Source organism: Eubalaena glacialis, chromosome 13 (genome assembly GCF_028564815.1).
Source record: "Eubalaena glacialis isolate mEubGla1 chromosome 13, mEubGla1.1.hap2.+ XY, whole genome shotgun sequence".
Lineage (NCBI taxonomy): Eukaryota > Metazoa > Chordata > Mammalia > Artiodactyla > Balaenidae > Eubalaena > Eubalaena glacialis.
The window spans coordinates 72,967,441-72,991,786 of record NC_083728.1 but is presented as its reverse complement, the minus strand read 5'-3'; the positions used below and the strand labels follow the sequence as shown (position 1 = coordinate 72,991,786).

The 24,346-nt window shown below is 45.9% G+C and overlaps 1 protein-coding gene across 2 annotated transcripts in view; it reads right to left on the bottom strand.

Moving 5' to 3' along the window:
- Positions 1-3,159: 3,159 nt before the first annotated feature.
- EEF2K (eukaryotic elongation factor 2 kinase) overlaps positions 3,160-24,346 on the bottom strand; it is a 63,622-nt gene continuing 42,435 nt past the window's right edge. For both annotated transcript variants that reach the window (XM_061208395.1, XM_061208396.1), the window contains exons 12-18: positions 21,673-21,750; positions 20,749-20,811; positions 19,171-19,305; positions 18,849-19,037; positions 12,854-12,978; positions 8,803-8,981; positions 3,160-7,056 (exon numbers count right to left, since the gene is read on the bottom strand). In XM_061208395.1, the coding sequence (XP_061064378.1) occupies positions 6,947-7,056; positions 8,803-8,981; positions 12,854-12,978; positions 18,849-19,037; positions 19,171-19,305; positions 20,749-20,811; positions 21,673-21,750 (879 nt within the window). In that variant the 3' untranslated portion in view covers positions 3,160-6,946. The remainder of the gene's footprint in view (positions 7,057-8,802; positions 8,982-12,853; positions 12,979-18,848; positions 19,038-19,170; positions 19,306-20,748; positions 20,812-21,672; positions 21,751-24,346) is intronic.

Below are 24,346 nucleotides of genomic sequence, written 5' to 3'. Positions count from 1 at the left end.
GAAGATGAATCTTGGCATAGGTCTAATTTTATCAATTGTGCTAGATACTTAATGGGCCCTATTGTTCTGGAGACACACATCCTTCAGTCCCAAGAAATGTTCTCAACATTTTTTAAAGACTCTCTTGGGGACTTCCCTGGCGGTCCAGTGGTTAAGACTCTGCGCTTCCATTGCAGGGGGCATGGGTTTGATCCCTGCTAAGGGAACTAAGACCCCTGCATGCTGCGCAAAAAAAAAAAAAGATTCTCTCCCCTCTACTTTCTCTAACTCTATTTTAAGTTAGGCTCCTAGACTTATAAAAAATTTTTTTTTCTTTTATTTTAGTTAAGACTACTACATTTATTTTTTTCCAGTAGATACTACTTAGTATTAAGAGCTCTAATTCTTTGGAACTAATTTCCTTTATAATTGGAAAAACTAAAATTGTGCATGAAGTCAGAAAGATATATATGTAGGAAGAAAAACAAATGGATACCTCAAATGGCTCATAAAAGGAAAAAAAACCAAACTCAGTCCTAACCAGACTTATGAATTCCTTTTGGTGATCTTAAATACTGATAAGTATGTCAAGGTAGGAGAAAAGAAAGCAAACCTTTTTGGAACCTTCACTGTATTACAATGAAAGCATTTGCTTACTTCTAAATGATTTGCATACTGGTAGGACTGAGTTACACTTCTTTACATTTTAATCTATATGCTAAATATAATTCAGTAAAAATGATATCTATATCTACATGTACGCTTAGTTTCTAGTAAAAGGCTATATGAAAATTTTGACTTTGAAACTAGGATCGTAGAATTCTGGTCCTAAATTTCAAAAAGCCAAGGAAAGACCATTAAAAACTACACATACATAATCTTAGGCTGTTCTTAGCTAATTTCTCCACAAAGCAAAAATGGTAACAATTATAATGGTTCCATCGTGGAACAGTTGTACAGCCCAGAGTGCGTGCTCCTCTAGCTCCTAGAATTTCCTCTCCTATTCTTTAGCTTTTTTTGTTCTTTTGTTCCACTTCCTGGGAGATTTCCTCAACTTCATTTTCCAACCCTTCTAATAAGTTACTCATTTTCGTAAGGGTATATTCGATTTACAAGAGCTCTTTGCTGTGTGAATTTTTTTTTTTTAAAACATCTTTATTGGAGTATAATTGCTTTACAATGGTGTGTTAGTTTCTGCTGTATAACAAAGTGAATCAGCTATACGTATACATATATCCCCATATCCCCTCCCTCTTGCGTCTCCCTCCCACCCTCCCTAACCCACCCCTCTAGGGGGACACAAAGCACCGAACTGATCTCCCTGTGCTATGTGGCTGCTTCCCACTAGCTATTTTACATTTGGTAGTGTATATATGTCCATGCCACTCTCTCACTTTGTCCCAGCTTACCCTTCCCCCTCCCTGTGTCCTCAAGTCCATTCTCTATGTCTGTGTCTTTATTCCTGTCCTGCCTCTAGGTTCATCAGAACCCTTTTTTTTAGATTCCATATATGTGCGTTAACATACGGTATTTGTTTTCTCTTTCTGACTTACTTCACTCTGTATGACAGACTCTAGCAAGACCTGTATGCAGAAAACTATAAGACACTGATGAAAGAAATTAAAGACGATACAAACAGGTGGAGAGATACACCATGTTCTTGGATTGGAAGAATCAACATTGTGAAAATGACTATACTACCCAAAGCAATCTACAGATTCAATGCAATCCCTATCAAATTACCAATGGCATTTTTCACAGAACTAGAACAAAAAATTTTACAATGTGTATGGAAACACAAAAAGACCCTGAATAGCCAAAGCAATCTTGAGAAAGAAAAATAGAGCTGGAGGAATCAGGCTCCCTGACCTCAGACTATACTACAAAGCTACAGTAATCAAGACAGTATGGTACTGGCACAAAAACAGAAACATAAATCAATGGAACAGGATAGAAAGCCCAGAGATATACCCACGCACATATGGTCACCTTATCTTTGATAAAGGAGTTAAGAATATACAATGGAGAAAAGACAGCCTCTTCAATAAGTGGTGCTGGGAAAACTGTGTGAATTCTTAGAATCACATCTTGATCCTTTTTTCATGGACACAATATTTTATCTAAGGATATTGATAGTTTTTTATTACTTGAAGTTTTCTTCTCCAGACATATTGTTTCCTCCAAGATGCTGTCTGCTCTTGGTTCTATTTGTCTGTTATATGAAATCCCTTCCTTACATATGGATCTTTGGGTGGCTGTTCAAGTTTAACAACAGGGCTCTAATATGTTATCTGGGAATTTCTGTAGGTGTGGGTGGGACTTGGTGGGTGAGGCTTTTTTTGTGAGGTGCTCTGGCCAGCCTGTTTCATTAGGGGGAAGTACCTTAAGTCTTTTATCTTAGGCTAGTCAGATTCCCAAGAAATTTCTTCAATTGTCTGCCTTCCCCCAGGAGGGACAAAGTCAGCTGCCAGTGTCTGGCAGCACAGGGGGAAAGAAGGCTGGTGGACACTCTACAGCCAATACAGAACCTTCCACCAACCCTCCTTCCAGTAGAGTAGCCTCACTCTCTACTGTGCCTGGTGTCCTAGGCTTCTGCAGGGTGATGGAGTGGCAGCTGGCTGGCTATACAAGGGAGCTGAGTGGGTCTAGAGGTCTGATGCTTTGTCTTTCAACTGAACCTACAGTTTTAGCCCCATTTCACTCTCCCTTCCAGAGGTTCCTGGTGCCAATTCTTCAGCCTTTTGGGGGGGGGGGTCTTCAATGATGAAAACTGGGTTCTTAGATTTTCCTACTGCTGACCTAGGATCCAGCCTTCTTGGGTCTGCTAACTCAATCACAGTCTATCTGCTTTCCAGCATCCAAAATTTTGTTACCGTTGATGCCTCTTCCTTTTCACCCTCATGGGCTTATGCCATTAAGAAAATCTCTTTCCTGTCATTTTAGTGGAGACTTAGGAGCAAATGGACCTAAATATGTGTTCAATATACCATGTAGAGTTATGGTATATTGTTCAAATTTCTTAAAATTCTGAAAATTTTTAAAGAAATTCTCATACCAGTAACGAAGATTTTCTTAAGTTTTAGATCACAAAGCATCTTTAACATGCATTTTCTTTGAAACTGATGACAACTATGTAATGATAAAGATTATTGTTTTATAGACGAAACCAAGAAAAACAAAGAGGTACACATCCTTTATTTACAGCAAACAGAAAATGTATGTGCCAAATCTAGAAGTTTTTTTTTTATAAGAATTTATTAGAAATGTTAAAAATCAAGAAACCTTGCATAAAAATATCCAATTTTCAGCAGCTTGAAAAATTGGAAAATCGGGCAACACTGGGCCCACACTCCCCATGGGGACAACCATTCGGAGCTGAATCTGGGCTGCCTCTTTCAGGTGGGGCTGAGCCCTCCAATTCACCCCACCTCCACCCAGCTACTTCACTCATGTGTTACCAGGAGACATTTGAATTTGAGACCAGAAAGAAAGAAACCAAGAAAGAAAGGCAAAATGGAACTTAATATATATTCAAAAATAAATCTATAATGCAAGCCACTTCTCTGGGTCTACCCAGTGTCCACCTTGTCTAGGTTAAAGGGGTACCGCAGAGATTAGAAAAGTGAATAACAGGCACAAATGCAGAGAATATGCATATTTTATCTCCTTTCCCCCACACAAGCTGCATATACTTGTGTAAACATTTGTTGATTTGTAAAACATGTCTAGTACTGCAGACAAATGTGCTGGGACGAAAGGAAATGAAGTCACTAAAACAGCAACAACAGTAATTTACCTGGCTTGGTTCATCAAGGTTGCATTTGATGATAAATTCCCACAAGGCCTCAGGTGAGGAGGAGGGGATAAGGATATCCAGGTGCACAGGGGTTAGGGATTTTTTCCTACTTACATCCATAAAGCCTGCTTTTTTTCTTTTTAAACCTGCAGCAAAACTGAAAGAGACATTACACTCCAGTTTAACTTTAAATTTTATTCCCAGGATCCTCTAAATAAAAGCAGCTCTCAAATCCTAGCTCCAGCTTAGCCTCTAACCAGCAGGGTACTTGGAGTCTACCTTTCAGAACCTTGGATTCTCCATCTGTGATTGAAGATGCAAATTACACCCCCGACTCTGCTAATCTCCTGGACCTTCCCCTGTTTCTTGCACCTGAAAAGAGTCTCTGATGTCTCCCCAGTTGGGCTGGAATGTCCTGGGGTTTTTTTGCTTTTTGCTTTTTTCTTTTTTTGGCATGTCTAGCATTTGTGGAAAAAGATGCCCTAACCAGCTTTAGAAGGCACAGAACTAGCTTTTGAAAGTGGAATAAGTTCTGCTGGCTCAGAAGGATCTCAGTATTTTGCAGATCATTTTGCTCTCAATGGTCCTTAAAGAAGCATTTGCCTTGCTATCCCAGCCTCCTGCAGGAGAAGGGGACTGCCCTGACATTAAGGCCATGTGAGTGGGTGGAATTACAGGGGTGACCGTTCAAGCCAATCCAGACAAGGAATCATTAACCGGCTGGAGGAACCAGAGCCACAAAGAGTGAGTGCTGTGACTAGGGCTGGATCTCCATTGTTCATGAATTTACTGAGTGCCTACTCTGTGCTAAGGCACGGTTTTTAAGCACTGGAGACCAAAATAAAAATTGAGATGGCTCTTGCCCTCAGGGTTTAATATAGTGGCTCTTAAGTCAGGATTAGAGCAGGGGTTGGCAAACTATAGCCCAGGCAGGCTGTTTTGTCAATAAAGTTTTATTGGAACGCCAGCCATGCTCATTCGTTTAGGTATCGGTCACCGATGTTTCTGCACTACAACAGCAGGGCTAAGTAGTTGCAACAGAGACCATATGGCCCGCAAAGCCTAAAATATTTACTATCTGGCCCTTTACAAAAAAGTTGTCGATCCCTGTGTTAGAGGAAAGCACTGACATATAACTAAGAAATGAGACAGGTAGTCAGGGAACATAAATGATTTGCATAATAAAATCTCAAAGAGCAAGGAGGCTGGTTGAACTAACAAAAGCATGAATTTTATGAGGCTTGACACCTTTGAAGAGATAAGTCAAAATAAAGTTGCTCCTAACTTACATTTAACAAATGCAAATTAACTACATGCACTGGTTTAAAACACACAAACAACTTAAGACAAGCCAACTACTTGATCTGTGCAAACAGAAAAAGGGTGATCAGTTCCAACTTCTAAAGGAAACTGGTTGTGATGAGTCCAAATACAAAAACAGGGATACTGTCATTTATAGGTGCTCTAAAGGATTTTTCAAGGGTAATTTTGACTCTGCTTGATTTTTCCTTTAGGGCACACACTGAACTTTGGAACCTAATGCATGCACAGGATCATGACTTCACAGTACTTAACACTAACATGCTAAAGGACCTGTCTTAATGAACAGGTAAGAATGGTTTGTATGGAAATTCCCTGGAGGTCCAGTGGTTAGGACCCTGAGCTTCCACTGCAGGAGGAAACGGATTCAATCCCTGGTTGGGGAACTAAGTTCCCACAAGCTGAGTGGTGCAGCCATAAAAAAAAAAAAAAAAGAATGGTTTGTATGTTACACTCTGTTTTTTTTTATGTTTTCATTTTTAAACAAAGGAAGAGAGGCTGCTTTAGCACTTGGGGTTGATCAAAGCCGTCTGTTTTCTTTGCTATTTGAAACACCAACTGAAATCAAACTGGTGTTAAATCTGAATTCCTTCTGAAGAGAATGCTCATTAAATACAGATAGCCATAGCCTGGCCCTGGGGAAACCACTGGAATTAATGAGTGTTTACAGTTCTTGCCCTTTCATTCTCCAACAGCTTAGACAAATCTCAAGGGACTGCTGCTGAAAGCATCCTGCTGCAAATAACAAGAAAATCACCAAGCTTCAAGCAGAAAATGCCAAGGACAGGGGTTGGGGAGCAGATTCTTCATAAGAACACCAGATGCTAAGAAAATACGGAGGAATACGGTACCAAGAGTACTTCAGTATATTGTGGATGCTGCCATTGAGATGCAGGGTACATGTCCGCTGGGAGGACAGGCTCCAACTTTCCAAGCCACTGTCCTTACATGTAAAAGCTCTGAGGTGCACCCAAAAAGGTGCACAGTAGCTGATGGAGGAGTTAGAGGTAGTAAAAGTGTGCATATAGAAATCAAACCTGTTTTGTAAAGCCCACTGTAGACAGCATGCTTCAGAATGGAATTTGGCTGTATTCCAGAAAATAAGCTGCATTTCAGGAAGGACATTAAACTAAAAGATTAGAAAACATGGGAATTCCCTGGCGGGCCTGTGGTTAGGACACGGCACTTTTCACTGCGGAGGGCCCGGGTTCAATTCCTGGTTGGGGAACTAAGATCCCCCCAAAAAAGAAAAGAGTGTGCGGGTCCTCCCCCATGGCAGAAGGGGGCCTGGGTGATGTACAGTCTCACATCCACCAAAAAATGCCAGCACACTTCCAAATGCTCTGAGAAAGAAGGCTTTGCACTAAGTCATGACACTACACACCCCATGGAAAGTTAATGTGCAGCTCTACGGTACCCCATCGCATCCTGACTCAGGAAACACAGGCTCTGTGGGCCTGAGATTTCAGCCCAGCCTGAAAAGGCTGATGAGCAAAGCCTTAGTATTTTCCATCCAGGGGAGAAAAGATACATTTTCTTACATCTCATGACAAAAAACAACAACAACAAAACACAGAAGAAGAACCTCAAAGAGATATGTTGGTTCATTAGGCTGCTTTTTCAATCCCCCTCCCCCAGAATGCTGCCCTAGGGGACAGCTGCAGTGTCTCCACTGGTAGCAAAGACATTTTCAAGAGTCAACAATAAAATACAAAAGTAGATTTACAACACACTAAAAATATTTGCCTCCTCCGGCCCCAAAACAACCCTAAATAAGTAAAGAAGTCTTTTTCTTTCCCCCACTCCTAGCCCTTTAGCTTGGGACTGGCTGGCAGTGATTTTTCCAGCAAGTTATTCCTCCATCTGTGCCCAGGCCTCCTCGGCTTTCTCGTAGTACTGGTTGGCCAGACGGCCCTTCATGGCTTCCATTGCTGCCTCGGCTGCCTTGGTGTACAAGTCGCCTGAAAGAAAGTAAAGTGGGGCACAAAGAGGTGAAGCACCTGTTACTTTTGCCACCCAGTGTCCCCGACCCCCTCTCTAGAAGATCACCCTGAGGTTACCCTTTCTTGCCTCTCCTTCCACATAACCTGGGTGGGGCTCTGGGTGGGCATGTGACTCAAGCCTGGCCAATCAAAGCACTTCCCCATTCCCCACCAGGCCACAGGGACTGGTCCACATTTAGGCACAGCCAATCAGAGTAAGTAAGCCATCTCAATAAGCACAGTGATTGGTTTAGGGATGGGTAGGTGATTCCAACTGAGCCAATGAGAATCAGGCTGAGGGCTTCTACAGGGCAAATTGGGAATATATGAAAGTAGAAAAGATAAAGTATAAGAAATAAAAATTATGAACAACCTCATGTCAGTTCTGGACAGGTTTTGCCACCAAACGAATTTGTGCAAAACATATAAAAACACTTGGTTTTCAGAGCTTTTTGGATTTAGAAGTTTCAAATAAAGGATTGTAGAGTTGCAGTATTATTTGCTTGATTTTGTTACACCACCTTAAAAAAAACTTTTAAACTTAGCCTCATCCTATACCTGTGAAATCAGGAGTTCAGTATGTCTATCACGTTATTTAAAAAAATACATATAGGGACTTCCCTGGTGGTGCAGTGGTTAAGAATCCACCTGCCAATGCAGGGAACACGGGTTCGATCCCTGGTCCGGGGAGATCCCACATGCCGCGGAGCAACTAAGCCCATGCACAACTACCGAGCCTGCATTCTAGAGCCCGCGAGCCACAACTACTGAGCCCGCACGCCACAACTACTGAAGTCCACGCACCCTAGAGCTCGCACACCACAACTACTGAGCCCGCGTGCTGCAACTACTGAAGCCTGCGTCAATAGAGCCTGTGCTCTGCAACAAGAGAAGCCACCGCAATGAGAAGCCCACATGCTGCAAGGAAGAGTAGCCCCCGCTCATCGCAACTAGAGAAAGCCCGTGCGCAGCAACGAAGACCCAATGCAGCCCCAAAATAAAAAAATAAAAAAATACACATATATATATATTTCATATATATATAAAAGTGTGAATCAACTGATGAATGTATAAACAAAATGTAGTATCTATACAATAGAATATTATTCAGCAATAAAAAGGAATAAAGGACTGATACATGCTACAACATGAATGAACCTTGAAAGAAACCAAGACACAAAAGGTCACCTATTATACGATCCCATTTATATGAAATGACCAGAATAAGTAAATCTATAAAGATGAAAAGTAGGTTAGTGGTTGCCAGGGATGGAGGGAGGGGGAAATAGGGAGTCGCTGCTAACAGGTACCAGGTTTCGTTCTGGTGTGATGGAAATGTTCTGGAATTAGGTAGTGCTGATGATGGCATAATACTGTGAATATACTAAAAACCACTGAACTTTACACTTTAAAATGTTGAATTTTATGTTATGAAAATGTCAGCTCAATTTGTGAATTACAAACAAACCTCCCAAACTCCTAATATTTGACTATTAAAATAAAAATGTTCGTCTGCGTACCAACTGCATAAAGCCCCCTTCTAAGCCAGCATCATATGGGTATCCAGCCTGGCAAAAATACAGGGCCAGTACAACTCTTTCTCCCAACCAGAATTGAAAGAAGAGACTCAGTCTTGCATGTTGTTGTAATTCCCAGCGAGACAGGAATTAGGTCTCTCACTGTCTAGCACTGTCCCACCCCAGGGTCAGGTCTGCTAGGCCCTACCTGATCTCTGCGGGTTCTTCTCCAGCCCGCAGCCGCCTGTGAACAGCATCTCTGCCTCCCTGGCCAGAAGCAGATACCGGGGCTCATCTTGCATCCCATCATACTCCCCACCTTCATCACAGTCAGTTGTCTCCAGGGCAGTGTTGTACCAGAGTAGAGCCTCTGGCCAGCTTTGGGACCTTGCCAAGAGATACAGAGGAAAAGAGGGAAGTTACCATAGCAACAGGGCAGGAAGGAGGAGGCCCATCAGCAGGAAGGGTAAGTCAGGAATCCCAATGGGGCCACCACCTATGATTCAGGACGCATAGTACCCAATGCCACCACATCTAAAGGGTGTCATTCACATTGTAGATTTACATACTTATTACAATAGTGGTCAAGCATTTTCCCTAAAAAAATTGGTATAGTACAACAATTTTCCAACAGATGGAAGTAGAGCATCTTGAGGAAGGGGAACACTTTCCTCATTTGCACAAAATCACCCTATGGGAATTCCCTGGTGGTCCAGTGATTAGGACTCAGTGCTTTCACTGCTGTGGCCCGGGTTCAGTCTCTGGTCGTGGAACTAAGGTCCTGAAAGCCGCACGGTGAGGCAAAAATTAAAAAAAAAAATCACCGTATAGGTGATTTTTGCATTAGCAGTGGCTGGTATCCCAGCCAATTTGCCCTATGACTCACACAGGAGAGAAGGTAGGTGGGGGACTCTTTGTCGAGGCCTCCAGAACCTTCTCACAGCAGTCATTCAGCCCCATCTTTTGCTCTGCCTCTTCTGGCCAGCTCTGGCTCTACTCCAGCAAATGCAGAGTTTACCCGGAATAGCTGACTTCCCCCTTCTGGCTCTGCCCTCTACCCTCAACTCTTTCTCCTACTGCAGCACATGAATGGCCAAACCACCAAGGGCGTATGCTGAATTCAAGTTCCAGCTGAATCTGAACAATACAAAATAAAGAGCAAACAGGGCAGTGGGCTCTTTTCCTTGGGGTGTATTAATGTATATTACCACACACGTGAGTAACTATTTAGAGTACATCAGGAACGAGCAAAGAGAGACACAGATAAGAAGGTCTATGGGCCTCATGAAATGTTCCAGGAGCAACAGCTCTATATTTATGGACCTGGCTCTACCCTCCAGTCTTAGCTCCTGTCAACCTCCTCCCATGCCAGGCTCGTTGGGTCACGTTCTCCTCCCCGAACGTGCCAGCTCCTGTCCGCTCCTTGGCTTTTGTACCTGTTGCTCCCTCTGCTTAGAACGTCCTTCCTTCAACTCTTCCCATACCTGGCTCCTCATCTCTCCAACCTCAGCTCAACTTCTTCAGAGATGCTGTTCCCAAACACCCTATTTCTTACAATCACCTCAATCTGTAATTCTCCTATTTACTTATTTACTTGCTTATTATGGTTTCCCTGACTAGAACGTAAGCCCCAAGAAGGTCGGGACCTTGTCTGTTCTATTCACTACTGCATTCCCAGGGCCTGGCAAACAGCAAAGCCTCTCTAAATGTCTGTTGAAGTGGCTGGCTAGGATGGTGTCAGGAGATAACTTCCCTTTTTTATAAAATGAAATGGAGTCCAGGTTATTTGAAAATTACTGGTGACACACCCAAAAAACCAGGGTTTTAACAGTGGATTGGAAGCCACTAAACTAGATGATCTCACTTCTTTCAGCTTTGACCCTCCCCAGTCTTGAAGGGCAAGGCAGAATCCCCCCAACACATTAAACATAGAAGAAGGGAAAGGGCCTACTCTCTCCCCACCCACCCCTACCCAACTCTGCACCCAGCGGTTAGCATGTCTACCCTGCCTTGGAATTTCCAATGACCTTCCCTTGTCCTATGAGATGGTAACTTCTAAGGGGGTCAAAACCCCTTAAAATGCAAATAGCTGACCCTCAATTAATGCTCCCTGAATGGAAGAGGCTGGAGCTGGTTGGAATGAGGAAGAAGAGTAAGAAAAAGACTATAGCAGAAGCTACAGAAGAAAATCTTGATAGATTTAACTACAAAATATTAAAAACCAGCATGTCCCCAGACCCAATAAACAATGGTCATTGTGTGGCACGTGTGCCATCCCCTGCCCCCCCAAATCTATGATAGCCATCTCTCTTTTTTTTTGGCCACACCTTGTGGCATGCGGAACTTCCCACACCGAGGATCGAACCCATGCTCCCTGCAGTGGAAGCGCAGTGTCTTAACCAAAGGACCACCAGGGAAGCCTTTTTTTTTTTTTAATTTAACACTACCTTTTTTTTTTTGGTAGCCATCTCAGAAAATTTTTTTAAAGCCAACTCATATACCAGAGTTAACAGTCTTAATATATTAAAATTTTTTACACGGAATTCCCTGGTGGTCCAGTGGTTAGGACTCCACGCTTCCACAGCAGGGGGGCATGGGTTCAATCCCTGGTTGGGGAACTAAGATCCTGCATGCCACACGGTGGGGAGGGGGGGAATATATATATAATTCTTACAAATCAAAAACAAAAACCCTATTGTCTCAAATTAAAAAGAGAAAGTAGACAGAGGACATAAAGAGAAAACACATACAGCAAAGATTTTTTTTAAGGGCCTCAGATACAGATATTCAATGCCCAGCTCCAGCTCCCCACACCCATGCGGTGGTGCTTCCCCACTGCACTCAATGGGCACCACAGATGCTGGCATTTGATCGGACACAATTGTGTCGTGTCTATTTTGTTTACCTCCCCTCCATGCCAGTGTAATTCTGAGTCCCCTAAGAAGCAGGCTAATGTACAGTCCACTGGAGGAGAGGTAAAAAGACCTAAGTTTTGGCTCCACTACTTACTGGCTACTTGACTATGGACAAGCCCCTTCACTTCTCAGAACTACAGTTTACTCATCCATAAAATAAGTCCCCAAATGCCTGCCCTGTCTGTGTCAAAGAGATGTGTTGGTTCATTCATTCAAACAACTACTGAGCCAGGCCCTGCACTAAGCACTGGGACTGAAGAGATGCAGGAGACCCAATTCTAGTTCTCAGTGAAATAAAATCACAGATATGAAAGTGCATCCAAATATAGGGGAGCATTACTGTTACAACGCAGTAGGTAGCTGACAAATGTTTGCATGACATGTAATTCAGGCAGGATGTCATGTATCCAGATGTTTTAGACCCTGAGAGCTTGATATGACAGACCCACAGCCCTGACTTTCCTTCTAAACCCAGTGAGAGGGACATGAAAACTTGACCCACAGAGGAGGGAACTGCCAAACTGCCCCAATCCTGGAGGTTTAGACAATGAATGTGGCCACCCTGCTCCCTGCGCCTGAGGACAACAGGGGGAAGCCGAGATCCACTGGGAGCCACAGAGGGTGAGCAATGGGTCCCACTAAGAGTTCAATTCCCCCAACCGTCCTCTGCTCCTGTATTTCTGGGACCTCCCACTGGCCAAGCCAAAGAGCCAAGATGAAGCTGCCATTCTCCCCTCTTTCCACCGCAGAACACAGTCCTGGCATCTCTGCCAGAGGGATAACCGAAAAGCTGTTGATACCTGCAGGGTTGTAGCCATCAGGAGTCTTAAAACCACTCTGGGAAACTCACACCAGGCTTGAACTCCCTTGGAGCTTGCTTCCTTCCCTCCCCTCCCTCTCAGAAGTGAAAAATAGTAAGAATAAAAACAAAAGTAGGAAGAGTCAATTAAAATCACCCCTAATTCTAACATCTAAGGACAACCGCCCTGGACCTCATGCTACATATCCTTTCAAACTCTTTCTCAGGCAAATCTTTATATAAAATGGCTAAGATGCCATTTACCTCTCACTTTATGTGCCAGGCACAGTGAGGATTACAGGCAGCATCTCATTTAACCCTCATACAATGACACACAACCACCCTAGGATGCAGGTTCTATAATAGTTTCCATTTTACACAGTGAAGAAACTGAGGCCAGGGAGGTAAAACTACTTTCCCACGGTCACTGGGCTGGTACTCAGGGGAGCCACATCTGGAACCCAGGTCTGTCCTAACACCGGAGGGGAAGCTCCCACCTGCAGCCCAGGTTCCCACCAGTGTCACCTGAGCCACGGCCACAGTACCTGTCTGGGCTGAGGTTCTGGCCAGTGTCAAAGGCTCGTGCCACCAGGATCATGGACTGTCTGTCGCCAGCTTCAGCTGCCTTCAGTAAGTAATCAAATCCTTTGGTTTTATTCTCTTCTGTCTCCTGTTAACACAAACCAAAGACGGGGAGAGAAAAGGAAATGAGGCTTACACGGGAGGGGCTGCCAGAATCTCACTCATCAATCTTTTCCCTGTTTCTTGAATTGTTTTGAGAGCTCCAGGCTGGGGCTGCGGTAGAATTGCACATCGTGAGAAAGAGAACAGGGCTTCCCCTGCTGCAAAGAGCTCCTGGGGGTTCCCATCAGGCAGGGAGAAATGGAAGCTTAGCTCACTCCCGCTCGCTCTCCTCTATCTGCTCTGATTCCTCCAGAGACCACATCATCTCTCACCTCCAGCAGGGGCTCCCTGCTTCCAATTCTTTTTACATTTTTTAGCACCTTTATTGAGATATAATTCACATAACATACAACTCACTCATTTAAAGTATACAACTCAATAGTTCTTAGTATAATCAGATTGTGCAACCAGCACCATAATCAATTTCAGAATATTTTCATCAAGCCAAGAAGGATTCAAAACACCATACCCCTTAACCATTACCTCCCAATTGTTCCATCCCACCCAGCCCTAGGCAACCACTAATCTACATTCTGTTTCTAGAGATTTCCCTATTCTGGACATTTTATATAAATGTAATCATATAACGTGGTCTATGGACTTCCCTGGCGGTCCAGGGGTTAAGAATCTGTGCTTCCCTTGCAAGGGGCGCGGGTCCGATCCTTGGTCAGGGAACTAGGATCTCGCATGCCGCTTGGCTCAGCCAAAAAACAAAACAAAAAACATGTGGTTTAGTGTGACTGGCTTTTTTCACTTGGCGTAAATTTTTTTTTAATAAATTTATTTATTTTATTTATTTATTTTTGGCTGCATTGGGTCTTCACTGCTGCGAGCCGTCTTCCTCTAGTTGCAGCAAGCGGGGGCTACTCTTTGTTGTGGTGCGTGGGCTTCTCATTGCAGGGCTTCTCTTGTTGCAGAGCACAGGCTGTAGGCACATGGGCTTCAGTAGTTGTGGCTCGCGGGCCCTAGAGCACAGGCTCAGTAGTTGTGGCGCACGGGCTTAGTTGCTCCATGGCATGTGGGATCTTCCCGGACCAGGGCTCAAACCCGTGTCCCCTGCATTGGCAGGCGGATTCTTAACCACTGTGCAACCAAGGAAGCCCTGGGATAAAGTTTTCAAGGTTCATTCATACAGCTTCTATCAGTGTTTCATTCTCTTTTATGGCCAAATAACATTCCATTGTACGAATATACCACAATTTGTTTATCTGTTCATCAGTCATCAGGTGACAGACATTTTGGTTGTTTCCACTGTTTGGCTATTATGAATAATGCTGCTATGAACATCTGTGGGCACAGTTTTTGTGTGGATGTATGTTTTTATTTTGGGGGATATATATACCTAGGAGTAGAATTGCTGGGTCACATATAACTCTGTGTTTAGCCTTTGAGGAGCTGTTTCCCACAGTAGCTGCACTGCTCTATATTCCCACCTGCTTCCATCCTGCTTCTCCGATATCCATCCAGAGAGATGCTTTAAGCCCAGGTCTGGTCATGTTACTCCATCACAGCTGCTCTAAGACTTCCTATCTCACTCGGAGACAAATCCAAAGCCCTCCTATCAGCCTGTGAGGCCCTTCTCAACCTTCAGGATTCAAGAAGTGTGGCTGGGACTACCAGTTGTCCGCCATATCCATTCTCCTCTGCCATATTTTTGCTGGCACATGGCTGACCAGCTAAAAACTACATTTCCCAGCATCTCTTGCAGCTGGAATCAGCATCCTAATAACAAGAGGCCTATCCACTCTTTTTTGTTTGTTTGTTTTTGTTTATTTTTGGCTGTGTTGGGTCTTCGTTGCGGTGCGCAGGCTTCTCATTGTGGTGGCTTCTCTTGTTGCGGAGCATGGGCTCCAGGCACGTGGGCTTCAGTAGTTGTGGTGCACGGGCTTAGCAGTTGTGGCTCGTGGGCTCTAGAGTGCAGGCTCAGTAGTTGTGGCTCATGGGTTTAGTTGCTCCATGGCATGTGGGATCTTCCTGGACCAGGGCTCGAACCCGTGTCCCCTGCACTGGCAGGCAGACTCTTAACCCCTGCACCACCAGGGAAGCCCATATCCAGTCCCTCCTGATCTCATTCCCTATCACAATTTCCCCCCAGCACTTAAGAACAATGCTTGGCACAGGCAGTGCTCAATAAAGGTCAGTTATTTTTACTTCTGTTGGAAATATTTTCATTTGTTAATTATTATCTGTATTACAACCTTATCTGCCTGAAAAGTTTGCTGTTGTGAATAAGAACCTAGGACGGTGCCCAGAGTGTAGGAGATACTCAAAAAGCATGTGCTGGATAAATGAATGTCTTAGCAAGACAACAGGAAAAGGCCCTAAGAATGGGGGCTTTGGGGAAAGCGGGAGATGGGCCAGCAGCCTTTCAGGGCATGTGGCCATGGTTTTCTTTGCTGCCAGATTCTGTCCTGTAGAGAAAGGCCTTTGGGACACCTGCAAATGAGAAAACTGAAATAGCTTCTACATCCCTTTACAAAGGTGCTCGGGTGCAGTTGGTGTGAACAGCCTGAGATCACAAGGAGAGTTACCAGGGAGTCTCAGCGAGAGTGGTCTCGCCAGTCCTGGCCCCTAACCACTCATCCTGGACCCTGGCATTCCTTTATTCAGGCCTCAAACCCTTCTGAGTGTCCTCTCTGTGCCAGATGCTGGGAGAACAGGCCAAACGCAGTGGGTACGCTGGAGCCGGCTCTGCAGGCTTGTGAGAACCGATGTGAAAGCAAGCCAGTCGTAAAACACAGCTATTATTAAAAATTAAATTGGGCTTCCCTGGTGGTGCAGTGGTTGAGAATCTGCCTGCTAATGCAGGGGACGCGGGTTCGAGCTCTGGTCTGGGAAGATCCCACATGCCGCGGAGCAGCTAGGCCCATGAGCCACAACTACTGAGCCTGCGCGTCTGGAGCCTGTGCTCCACAACAAGAGAGGCCGCGATAGTGAGAGGCCCGCGCACCACGATGAAGAGTGGCCCCCGCTTGCCACAACTAGAGAAAGCCCTCGCACAGAAACGAAGACTCAACACAGCCATAAATAAATAAATTAACTAATTAAAAAAAAATTAAATTATGTACACTTACAATTAAATGAAAGGTAACAAATACCCAAAGCTCATCACTGCCTAATTATTTTACTATATTTTACTGTTGTCTGTCCTCTTGAGGTTATTTATATCTATTGCAGGGCTTCTCAACCTTGGCACTACTGGCATTTTAGATGACATAATTCTGTGTTGCAGGGACTGTCCTGTGCATTGTAGATGTTTGGCAGCATCCCTGCCCTCTACCCACTAGATGCCAGTTGCACTCCCAGAGTTGTGACAACCAAAGATGTCTCCAGACACTGCCAAGTGTCCCCTGGAGAAGGAGGAGGCAAAATGACTGGTCGAAAACCACCAGCCTGTGGAATCTTCATGGTGGACATGCTATATAGTGGCGTGCTGTTGTGCGTTTCCTCCAACTCTGTGTTCAGTGATGTCATCTTAGTGCTTGCACATTGGCCATGGTAGAAGCAGTTATACCACGAGATGGCAAAAAATATTAATAATGCAGATTAATTTGAAAGTGTGCCGTGTCTGTAGCCATTACATTGTGACTAGCACAAGAAACTGGAGAAACATTCTTCAGTATTTAAAACTATCGTCTGATTCAGCAAAGAAGTTGCTCGTATCAGCAGCAAATAAATGAAGTTCCAACGCTGACAAAGGACTTGCTTATTTCACTTTCATCTTACTCACAAAAGTAAGTGAAAGTATCAACCAGTATCTAATGTCAGAACTTCACGCCTCCATCAAATGCAACCAAAGGTGGGCTACAGACATGAGCTCCACAAAAATTAGCAAAAGAATTCTGTGAGGATCAATTGACTATATAGAATTCACAATAGAGTATTTTTATGATTTGTAAACTGTATGCTCCACATTCCTTATATCAGTAAATGTATAATAAACTTACAAGTAGATGTATAATAAACGTACATACATGTGTGTGCAAACATTCCCTCCCCACCTGCAAGAGCCAGTTGTTAAGCATTTATCAGCACACCAATGGCTAAATGAGATATATTCAGTCCACTCCTCAGATGCATTCATGCGCCACTCCTCAGGGAGCATGGAGACGAGAGAAAGAGGAACAAATCATCCGCCTGTCAAAATCCCCTCCCCCAACCAAGCCTGCCCTTCACCATCTAAAACAGGAAATAAAAATGGCTGTAAGTTATCCCTGACCGCATGCCAAAGGATATATTTGACTGAACCATATGAAACTGCCAATATTCTACCTTCATGACCTACAAAAATGGTTCAACTTAATATGTCCAAGTCTGGTCACTGCAGCAACTTTTGAGATATCATAAGAATGGAACCAACCCAAGTGTCCATCAACAGGGCACAGGTTAAATAAAGTACCTGTACAATGGAATGTTACTCAGCTGTCAAAAGGAATGCGGAAGCTGTCTCTACAGCATTGAGGGAAAAAGTCTGCAGGACACTGCAGAAATAGGGTCTTTCCAAACAGACAGATGTAACTAGTTAAGATGAGGGCAGACTGGAGTAGGGTGGGCCCTAAACTCCACAGGACTGGTGTCTTCGTAAGAAAAGAGACACAGAGACACACACACAGAGAAAAGGGCATGTGAAGATGGAAACAAGGATTGGAGTGATGTACCTACAGACCAAGGAACACCCAAGATTGCCTCCAGTCACTAGAAGTTAGAAAATCATGGCCTGTCAACACACTGATTTTGGACTTCTGGCCTCTAAAATCGTGAGAGAATGAATTTCTGTTGTTTTAAGCCCCCCAGTTTGTGGTTATTAGTTATGGCAGCCCTAGGAAATGAATACTCTCTTGGAATTACATGTGAGAAACTAATAATGATGGTTACCTGTTATCAGGAGAATGAGAAGATGGAGGAAAAGGTGGGAGGGAGATTTTTCACTGTAAACCTTTTCACATTAAAAAAACTTTTCGTCACATGAATGTATTAACTATTTTAAAAGTTAAATAAGTCAAGGACTTTTGGGTGTCTTCCCACACCCTCTTCCAGTCTGAGACCCCCAACCTGCTGGGCCATGGCGAGGCCCACAGAGGAGGGCTGGTGCCCTGTGCCCACACCAGGCCCAGCCTTGTCCGGCTGCAAGCCTGGCCCACGTGACAGAGAGCTGGAGACATTTACGCTGGGAGCACGTGCACACCAAGGGCGTCTCAGCTTCTCTTAGGAAAGGATCACGCTCCCTAGGCCACGTCAGGTCCTGTCCACTGTGCCCATAGACCAGGGGAGTGATGAGGGAGCAGACACCCTCACGGATTCCCATCACACCCATCCTGCCCAGGCCCCTCTCCAGCCTCATCTCCTGCACCTTCTCCTCACGCTCCACACTCCAGCTGCACTGATCGCCTCCTGTCCTCTCACCCCAACCCTGTCTCCCCAGGGCCTGGGCCCGCGCTGTCCCCTCTGCCCACGCTCCCCCTCCCACACTCTGCCTGGCTGACTCCACTGGGCCTGCAGGTCTACCTTAGGGATCACTTTATTCATTCGTTCCACAAACGAATGCTGATTATCTAGTGTGTGCCAGGCTTGTTCTAGCCACTAGGGACAGAGCCGGAACTGCCAATCAAGAAACCCCAGCTACGGCCCTTCCTCATTTATTTGCAGTAGCATCTTCTGCTTCTCCCACCGCACCACGTCACAATTGCCTGGGAATGTGACTGTCACCTTCCACTCAGTCCCCAAGGCCAGAGACCAATTCTATCAGCATCAACTAACTTGGAAGTGCCTGGTCCCAAACTGATGCTCGGGAAATTTCTGAGGCATAAACCCAGGGAGGGAAGGGTGATGGGTTGACTGAGCCCCCACCCCCCTCACCTTCAGAGAGACGTCCGCCAGGATGTGGTGGGGCAGCTGCGAGTACATGAGTCCCAGGCCCACGATGGCCTCCAGCTCGCCCAGGTCGGCCGCGTGCTCCAGGTGGAAGATCGCCGACTCCCGGTCCCACTCCTCGTCCTTCTCGCAGAAGCGCCTGCCCTCATGGTAGCGCACCATGGCCAGATGGACCTGCCACACAGATGGCAGGTGGGCCTGGCTGCCTGGAGGCCGCAGCCCCAGCCAAGGGCCTCCCAGCCAGCCTGGGGGAGGAAGCGATTCTTGGGGGAGGTGCCGGGTTAATGCAGAGAGGGCATCACCATACCTTCCCCAAAATGGACTTCCCGATTCTCTTCTCAAGGTCCAGAGCGTTGAGCCTCTGCACTTCCAGGGCCACGGCTGAAGGCCTCGGCAGGTGGAGACGGGAGGAATTGAGGAGATTCCACTTCTCCACACAGACCTGAAGGGAGGACCGGGCATTTACAGGCCAGAGAAGTGAGGGGCTGGGGATGGACGTACCCTCCCAGCTGCGAAAGTCGGCCTGGCAAGTTAAGCAGACCTGTGCAGTGTCAAGTTTTCTTGGACAAACCCGGCTCCATTTCCAGTCACTTGAATTATGCCAGCTTGTGGGCACTGAGGGAATGTTGTAGCAACAGGACACAAAGGCTAGCACACTGCACTGCAGCAGTTCAAAGAAGTGTCTCCTCACTTATCCATCTGACTTAGGTTGGGGAGTTTCGACCCTGAGCTGCTCCTCTGCCAGCTCCCCACACAAGGCACCAGAAGAGCCTGACTTCAGACCTGGCAGCAAATCCACTGTGCTTTCCCTGTGCATCCACAGGGACCTTCAGGAGATGGGCTTAGAAAACACATCATGTCTCCCAGCTAAAAACACCCCTGTCCAAAGTTCTCGCAGGACAGAGCCAGGCTGCTGTGTGTGTGTGTCTGTGTGTACGCACACCAAACCATCCTACAATGCACAGGGCATCCTCCACAAAAAAGAATGACCCAGCCCAGAATGTCAGTGGTGCTGGGATCGAACGACCCTGCCTCCGCACCACGCTGTGGCCTTGACCCGATTGAGAAATACCTTGTGGTAAGGAAATACTGTGTGATAAATAATCTGTGTTCTGGAAGCAGCAAGAGTCAAGCCTGCCCCGGGGATCAGGGAAGGCTCCTGGAGAAGGTGCCACTGGGGTCCAGCCTGGGAGAGCAGACAAGCTTGAGGAGATATGACCACAAGGGAGGAAGGACCTTGCAGGCAGGAGAGAGACTCGCCTTAGCAAAGGCTGGAGGGTGAGAGGTTCAAAATGTGGTTCAGAGTCAGCTAGAGAAGAGCGTTTCGGAGGCCGGTCTTTCCCACACCGGCCTGATGATAATCACCTGAGATACTTCTTCCAACTATTAGCCGGGTAACCTGGGGAGAGTCGCTTAAGACCCCCTTTTTCTCATACATCAAAAGAGGATGAATCACATTAGCCTGTCTCAGTGGGTGGCTGCAAGAATTAAATTTTTGGGGGCTGCACCACGCAGCTTGTGTGAACTTCCCCAGCCAGGGATTGAACCCGGGCCACGGCAACGAAAGCCCGGAATTCTAACCACTAGGCCACCAGGGAACTCCCTAGACGTAAATTAATGTATACTGGAAGGCGTTGTGAGCTGTGGCCTCCAGGACAGGCCATCCTGATCTTCTCTAATTCTCCCCGCTGATCCCGCAGCGTCACACCCAGGAGCTCAAAAAGTATTTGCCGAGGGGATTGGCTCCTTTGCAAAATCGTCCTTTAGGAGACATGTGAAGCACCTGGGCAGGCAGAAGTGACATGACGTGAGGGGGAAGAAACAGAAACAGAGTCTGAAAAAGGCAAGCACGCAGCCACGACGAGGATTCCTGGGGGCACATTACCCGTCCGGAGCTGCCCAGGCTGTCTTCGTCCGACTCGTACCGCCGGTTACTGTTTGAGTGGCCCTGATGGAGACATAGATTAGAGTGATCCAAAGAGCAGCCTTCCTCCCAAGAACCTCCTTCGGGGGAACCGGTCCAGCCCTCCCAGGGGATCCTCCTCAGGGAACTGGCTCGGCCCCCCCAGGAAGCTGGCACCTTCGTCTGCCAAGCAGAGAGGATGCTGGGTAACAGGCAGGACTGATGTGCTGGGGCAGCCGCAGCCTCCCTCTCGCTCTCACCATGTGCATGGACGGAACCGACTCAAAGGCACAGGATCCCAGCAGACAGGCACCAAGAAAACTGGGCCACGTGCTTCGCTTAGCCAAAGCTCCCATCGCCTGTCTATATATATTCGCAGTAACAAAGCCGAGACCAGAGGCTCCCGGCAAGACTGCCCGTAATGCTCATGCTCCATTCTGGCACTTGGCAAAACCTCTAAATGGCTGATACTGCCTAAGACCACCCTCACCAGGATGCTGCTGAAAAGATACCGTAGGGCATCTTTCATCCTCTGCAGCCTTCCCGAGGGACTGCTGGAATCCCGTGCCTTTGAACTGGGCCCTCCCACCTACCAGCACCATTCTGGCCCACTGCCCAGCATCCTCTCTGCTTAGCAACCAGAGGTCCAGCTTCACCGTAAGATGTGTCCGCCATGTTCAACCTTGTGTCTAATCCCCCATGCTTGTCCCCTTACTAAAACCTACTAGTCCACATTACCCTGTTTTATCTTCTGCACTGCATTTATCTTTATCTGAAATGATTTATTTATTAATTTACTTTATGCTCTTACCACCCATTCACATTCCCCCCTCCGCCCCAGCCCTCTATCCTCCTGGACAACTAGGCAACAGGGGACTCTGTTCTCATTTCCTTGGGGTTCCTTACATGTTCTCGGGGCTCTGGGTCATCCAGCTCACCCCGCTTCTCACTGGGGTATCCGCTGTCTCCACTGTTCTCAGAGTCCTGCGGAGAAAAGATGGCCCTAGGGTCTCAGTGGTCTTCCGAATACCTGGTGGTGGTGATATCTGGAATCCCAGCCATTTGCTTTCTCTCCTTTGTCCCATCACCCCACAACATTCTCTTCCTCCTACCCTTGCTGGTTGGGTGACAAGGGAGCGGTAAAAAAAATAGTGGCGAAAAATGTGGGCTCTGGAGCCAGACTGCTTAGGCTCAAATCCGAGCTTTGTAACTCACCAGCTATGACTCTGGATAGCTGCTCAGCCTCTCTGAGCTTCGGTTTCCCTAGCTATGGGGATTCATTATAGCTACCTACATCAAGCGGCTGTGAGGATGAAATGAGATGTCACACTCAGAGTGTGGATCGTAGTAAGTGCCATTGTTAAGAGTGACTCACCTATTTTACAGGCAGAAAAACAAAGCCTGGTTTAAAGGATATGACCCATGGATAAAAATGCAGCATTGGAGACGCAGACCTACTAGAGAATGGACTTGAGGACACGGGGAGGAGGAAGGGTACGCTGGGACAAAGTGAGAGAGTGGCATGGACATATATACACTACCAAATGTAAAACCGAAAGCTAGTGGGAAGCAGCCGCATAGCACAGGGAGATCAGCTCAGTGCTTCGTGACCACCTAGAGGGGTGGGATAGGGAGGGTGGGAGGGAGGGAGACGCAAGAGGGAAGAGATATGGGGATATATGTATATGTATAGCTGATTCACTTTGTTATAAAGCAGAAGCTAACACACCATTGTAAAGCAATTATACTCCAATAAAGATGTTTAAAAAAAAATGCAGCACTGGGAACAATTATTTACTACAACTAAGCCCTCTGCCAAAACCGCACACATCACCAGGGCATATTTTTTATTCTTCTAGATCTGAGTTCTGTTGTGAAAAGGAACCTGGTATAATTGAGAATCTCTAAAACTTCAGTCATTTGTCTACCAACGTTGAGTTCTGGCCATATCCGCATGTCACCTGCATCACTGTTCAGCTAAAACTTTTATTTTTTTCCTCCTTCATTCCACTGAGAAACATTTCAAACACACAAATAAGAACAGAGAATCCTAAAACGAACTCCTGTGCACCTGTTGCCAAGTTTTGTCAACTCTTAACACTAGGCCTTAGTTACTTTAGATCTTCTATTTCTAAAAGGAATTAAAACATTGCTGTTAAAATTTAGACCTCTTATGAGTCCCCTCCGCATCCCATTCTCTTCCTCCTCCAGATAAAACTCTTCTCATGAATTCATACTTCTCTTTTATTATTTTTCTTTAAATAAACCATTTTATTTTACTTAAGTCAATATATTTTTAAAAGAAGCTTGGTATCACTACCATAAATGTAAAACCCGGATCAGTCTCCTAGACAGATGGGCGCCATGGAACATACACAGTGGAATCCTTGGTCTCTGGTCTGGCCAGGATCCACTCCACCCGAAGGAGCTGCGTTATTCTAAAAAGGCCCCTGCCCTGGTTTCTAGAAGCACCGCAGGCTTCCTACCGCCCTCCCCCAGGTCTTTGTTCTGTGTGAGCCAAATAGCTGTTCTTTTTTTTTTTTTTTAACTGTTTCAATTTTTTAAATTGAGGTATAATTTACAGACAACCAAACTGAAGTGTTCAGTGTGCTGAGTGAAAGGCTTTTTTTGAAACTGGATCACAGGCTATGCCTAAAGCTCCAGGCAGCCCCCTCCTCGCACCCACTCTCTGCATGACCTTGGGCCCCGCGTCCCACCCTTGGGAACCACTCCCAAGCCGGGCAACAGAGAGCCTCACTCAAACCCCAGCTCTGCACTCCCCAGGTCAGACCCTGGGCAAGGCAGCTAACCTCTCCAAACCTCAGCGTATTCATCTGAGAAATGGTGGAGAATAAAAGCAAAGGGGGGCTTCCCTGGTGGCGCAGCGGTTAAGAATCCGCCTGCCAATGCAGGGGACACGGGTTCGAGCCCTAGTCTGGGAAGATCCCACATGCTGCGGAGCAACTAAGCCCGTGCGCTACAACTACTGAGCCTGTTCTCTAGAGCCCACGAGTCACAACTACTGAGCCCATGTGCCACAACTACTGAAACCCGCGTGCCTAGAGCCCATGCTCCGCAACAAGAGAAGCCACCACAATGAGAAGCCCGCGCACTGCAACGAAGAGTAGCCCCTGCTCGCTACAACTAGAGAAAGCCTGCACGCAGCAAAGAAGACCCAAGGCAGCCAAAAATAAATAAGTAAATAAACAAATACATTTATATAAAAAAAAAAAAAAGCAAAGGGCAGCATAGAGGGTGAGTTCGAGGCCAGATGGCCTGGGTTTGAACGCTGGCTCCATCATTGAGTGACCGTGAGCAAGTGGCTTACCTTTCTGTGCCTCAGTTTCCCCGTCTCTAAATCAGGGATAATGAGGGCACTGTCTAAGCAGCTGCTAATGCTGGGGATAAGCAGGTGGCTGAGGGGACAGGTGGGAGGGAGACTTTTCACCTTGTAATTTTCTGAATCTTTTCCTTTTCAATCTACTCTGAAATTCTAAAACTCCTCTTAGCTCTAGAGTAAAACATAAAACCTATTCTAAAAGGAATAAAAACTATCATCTACTTATCTCATAAGTTGTTG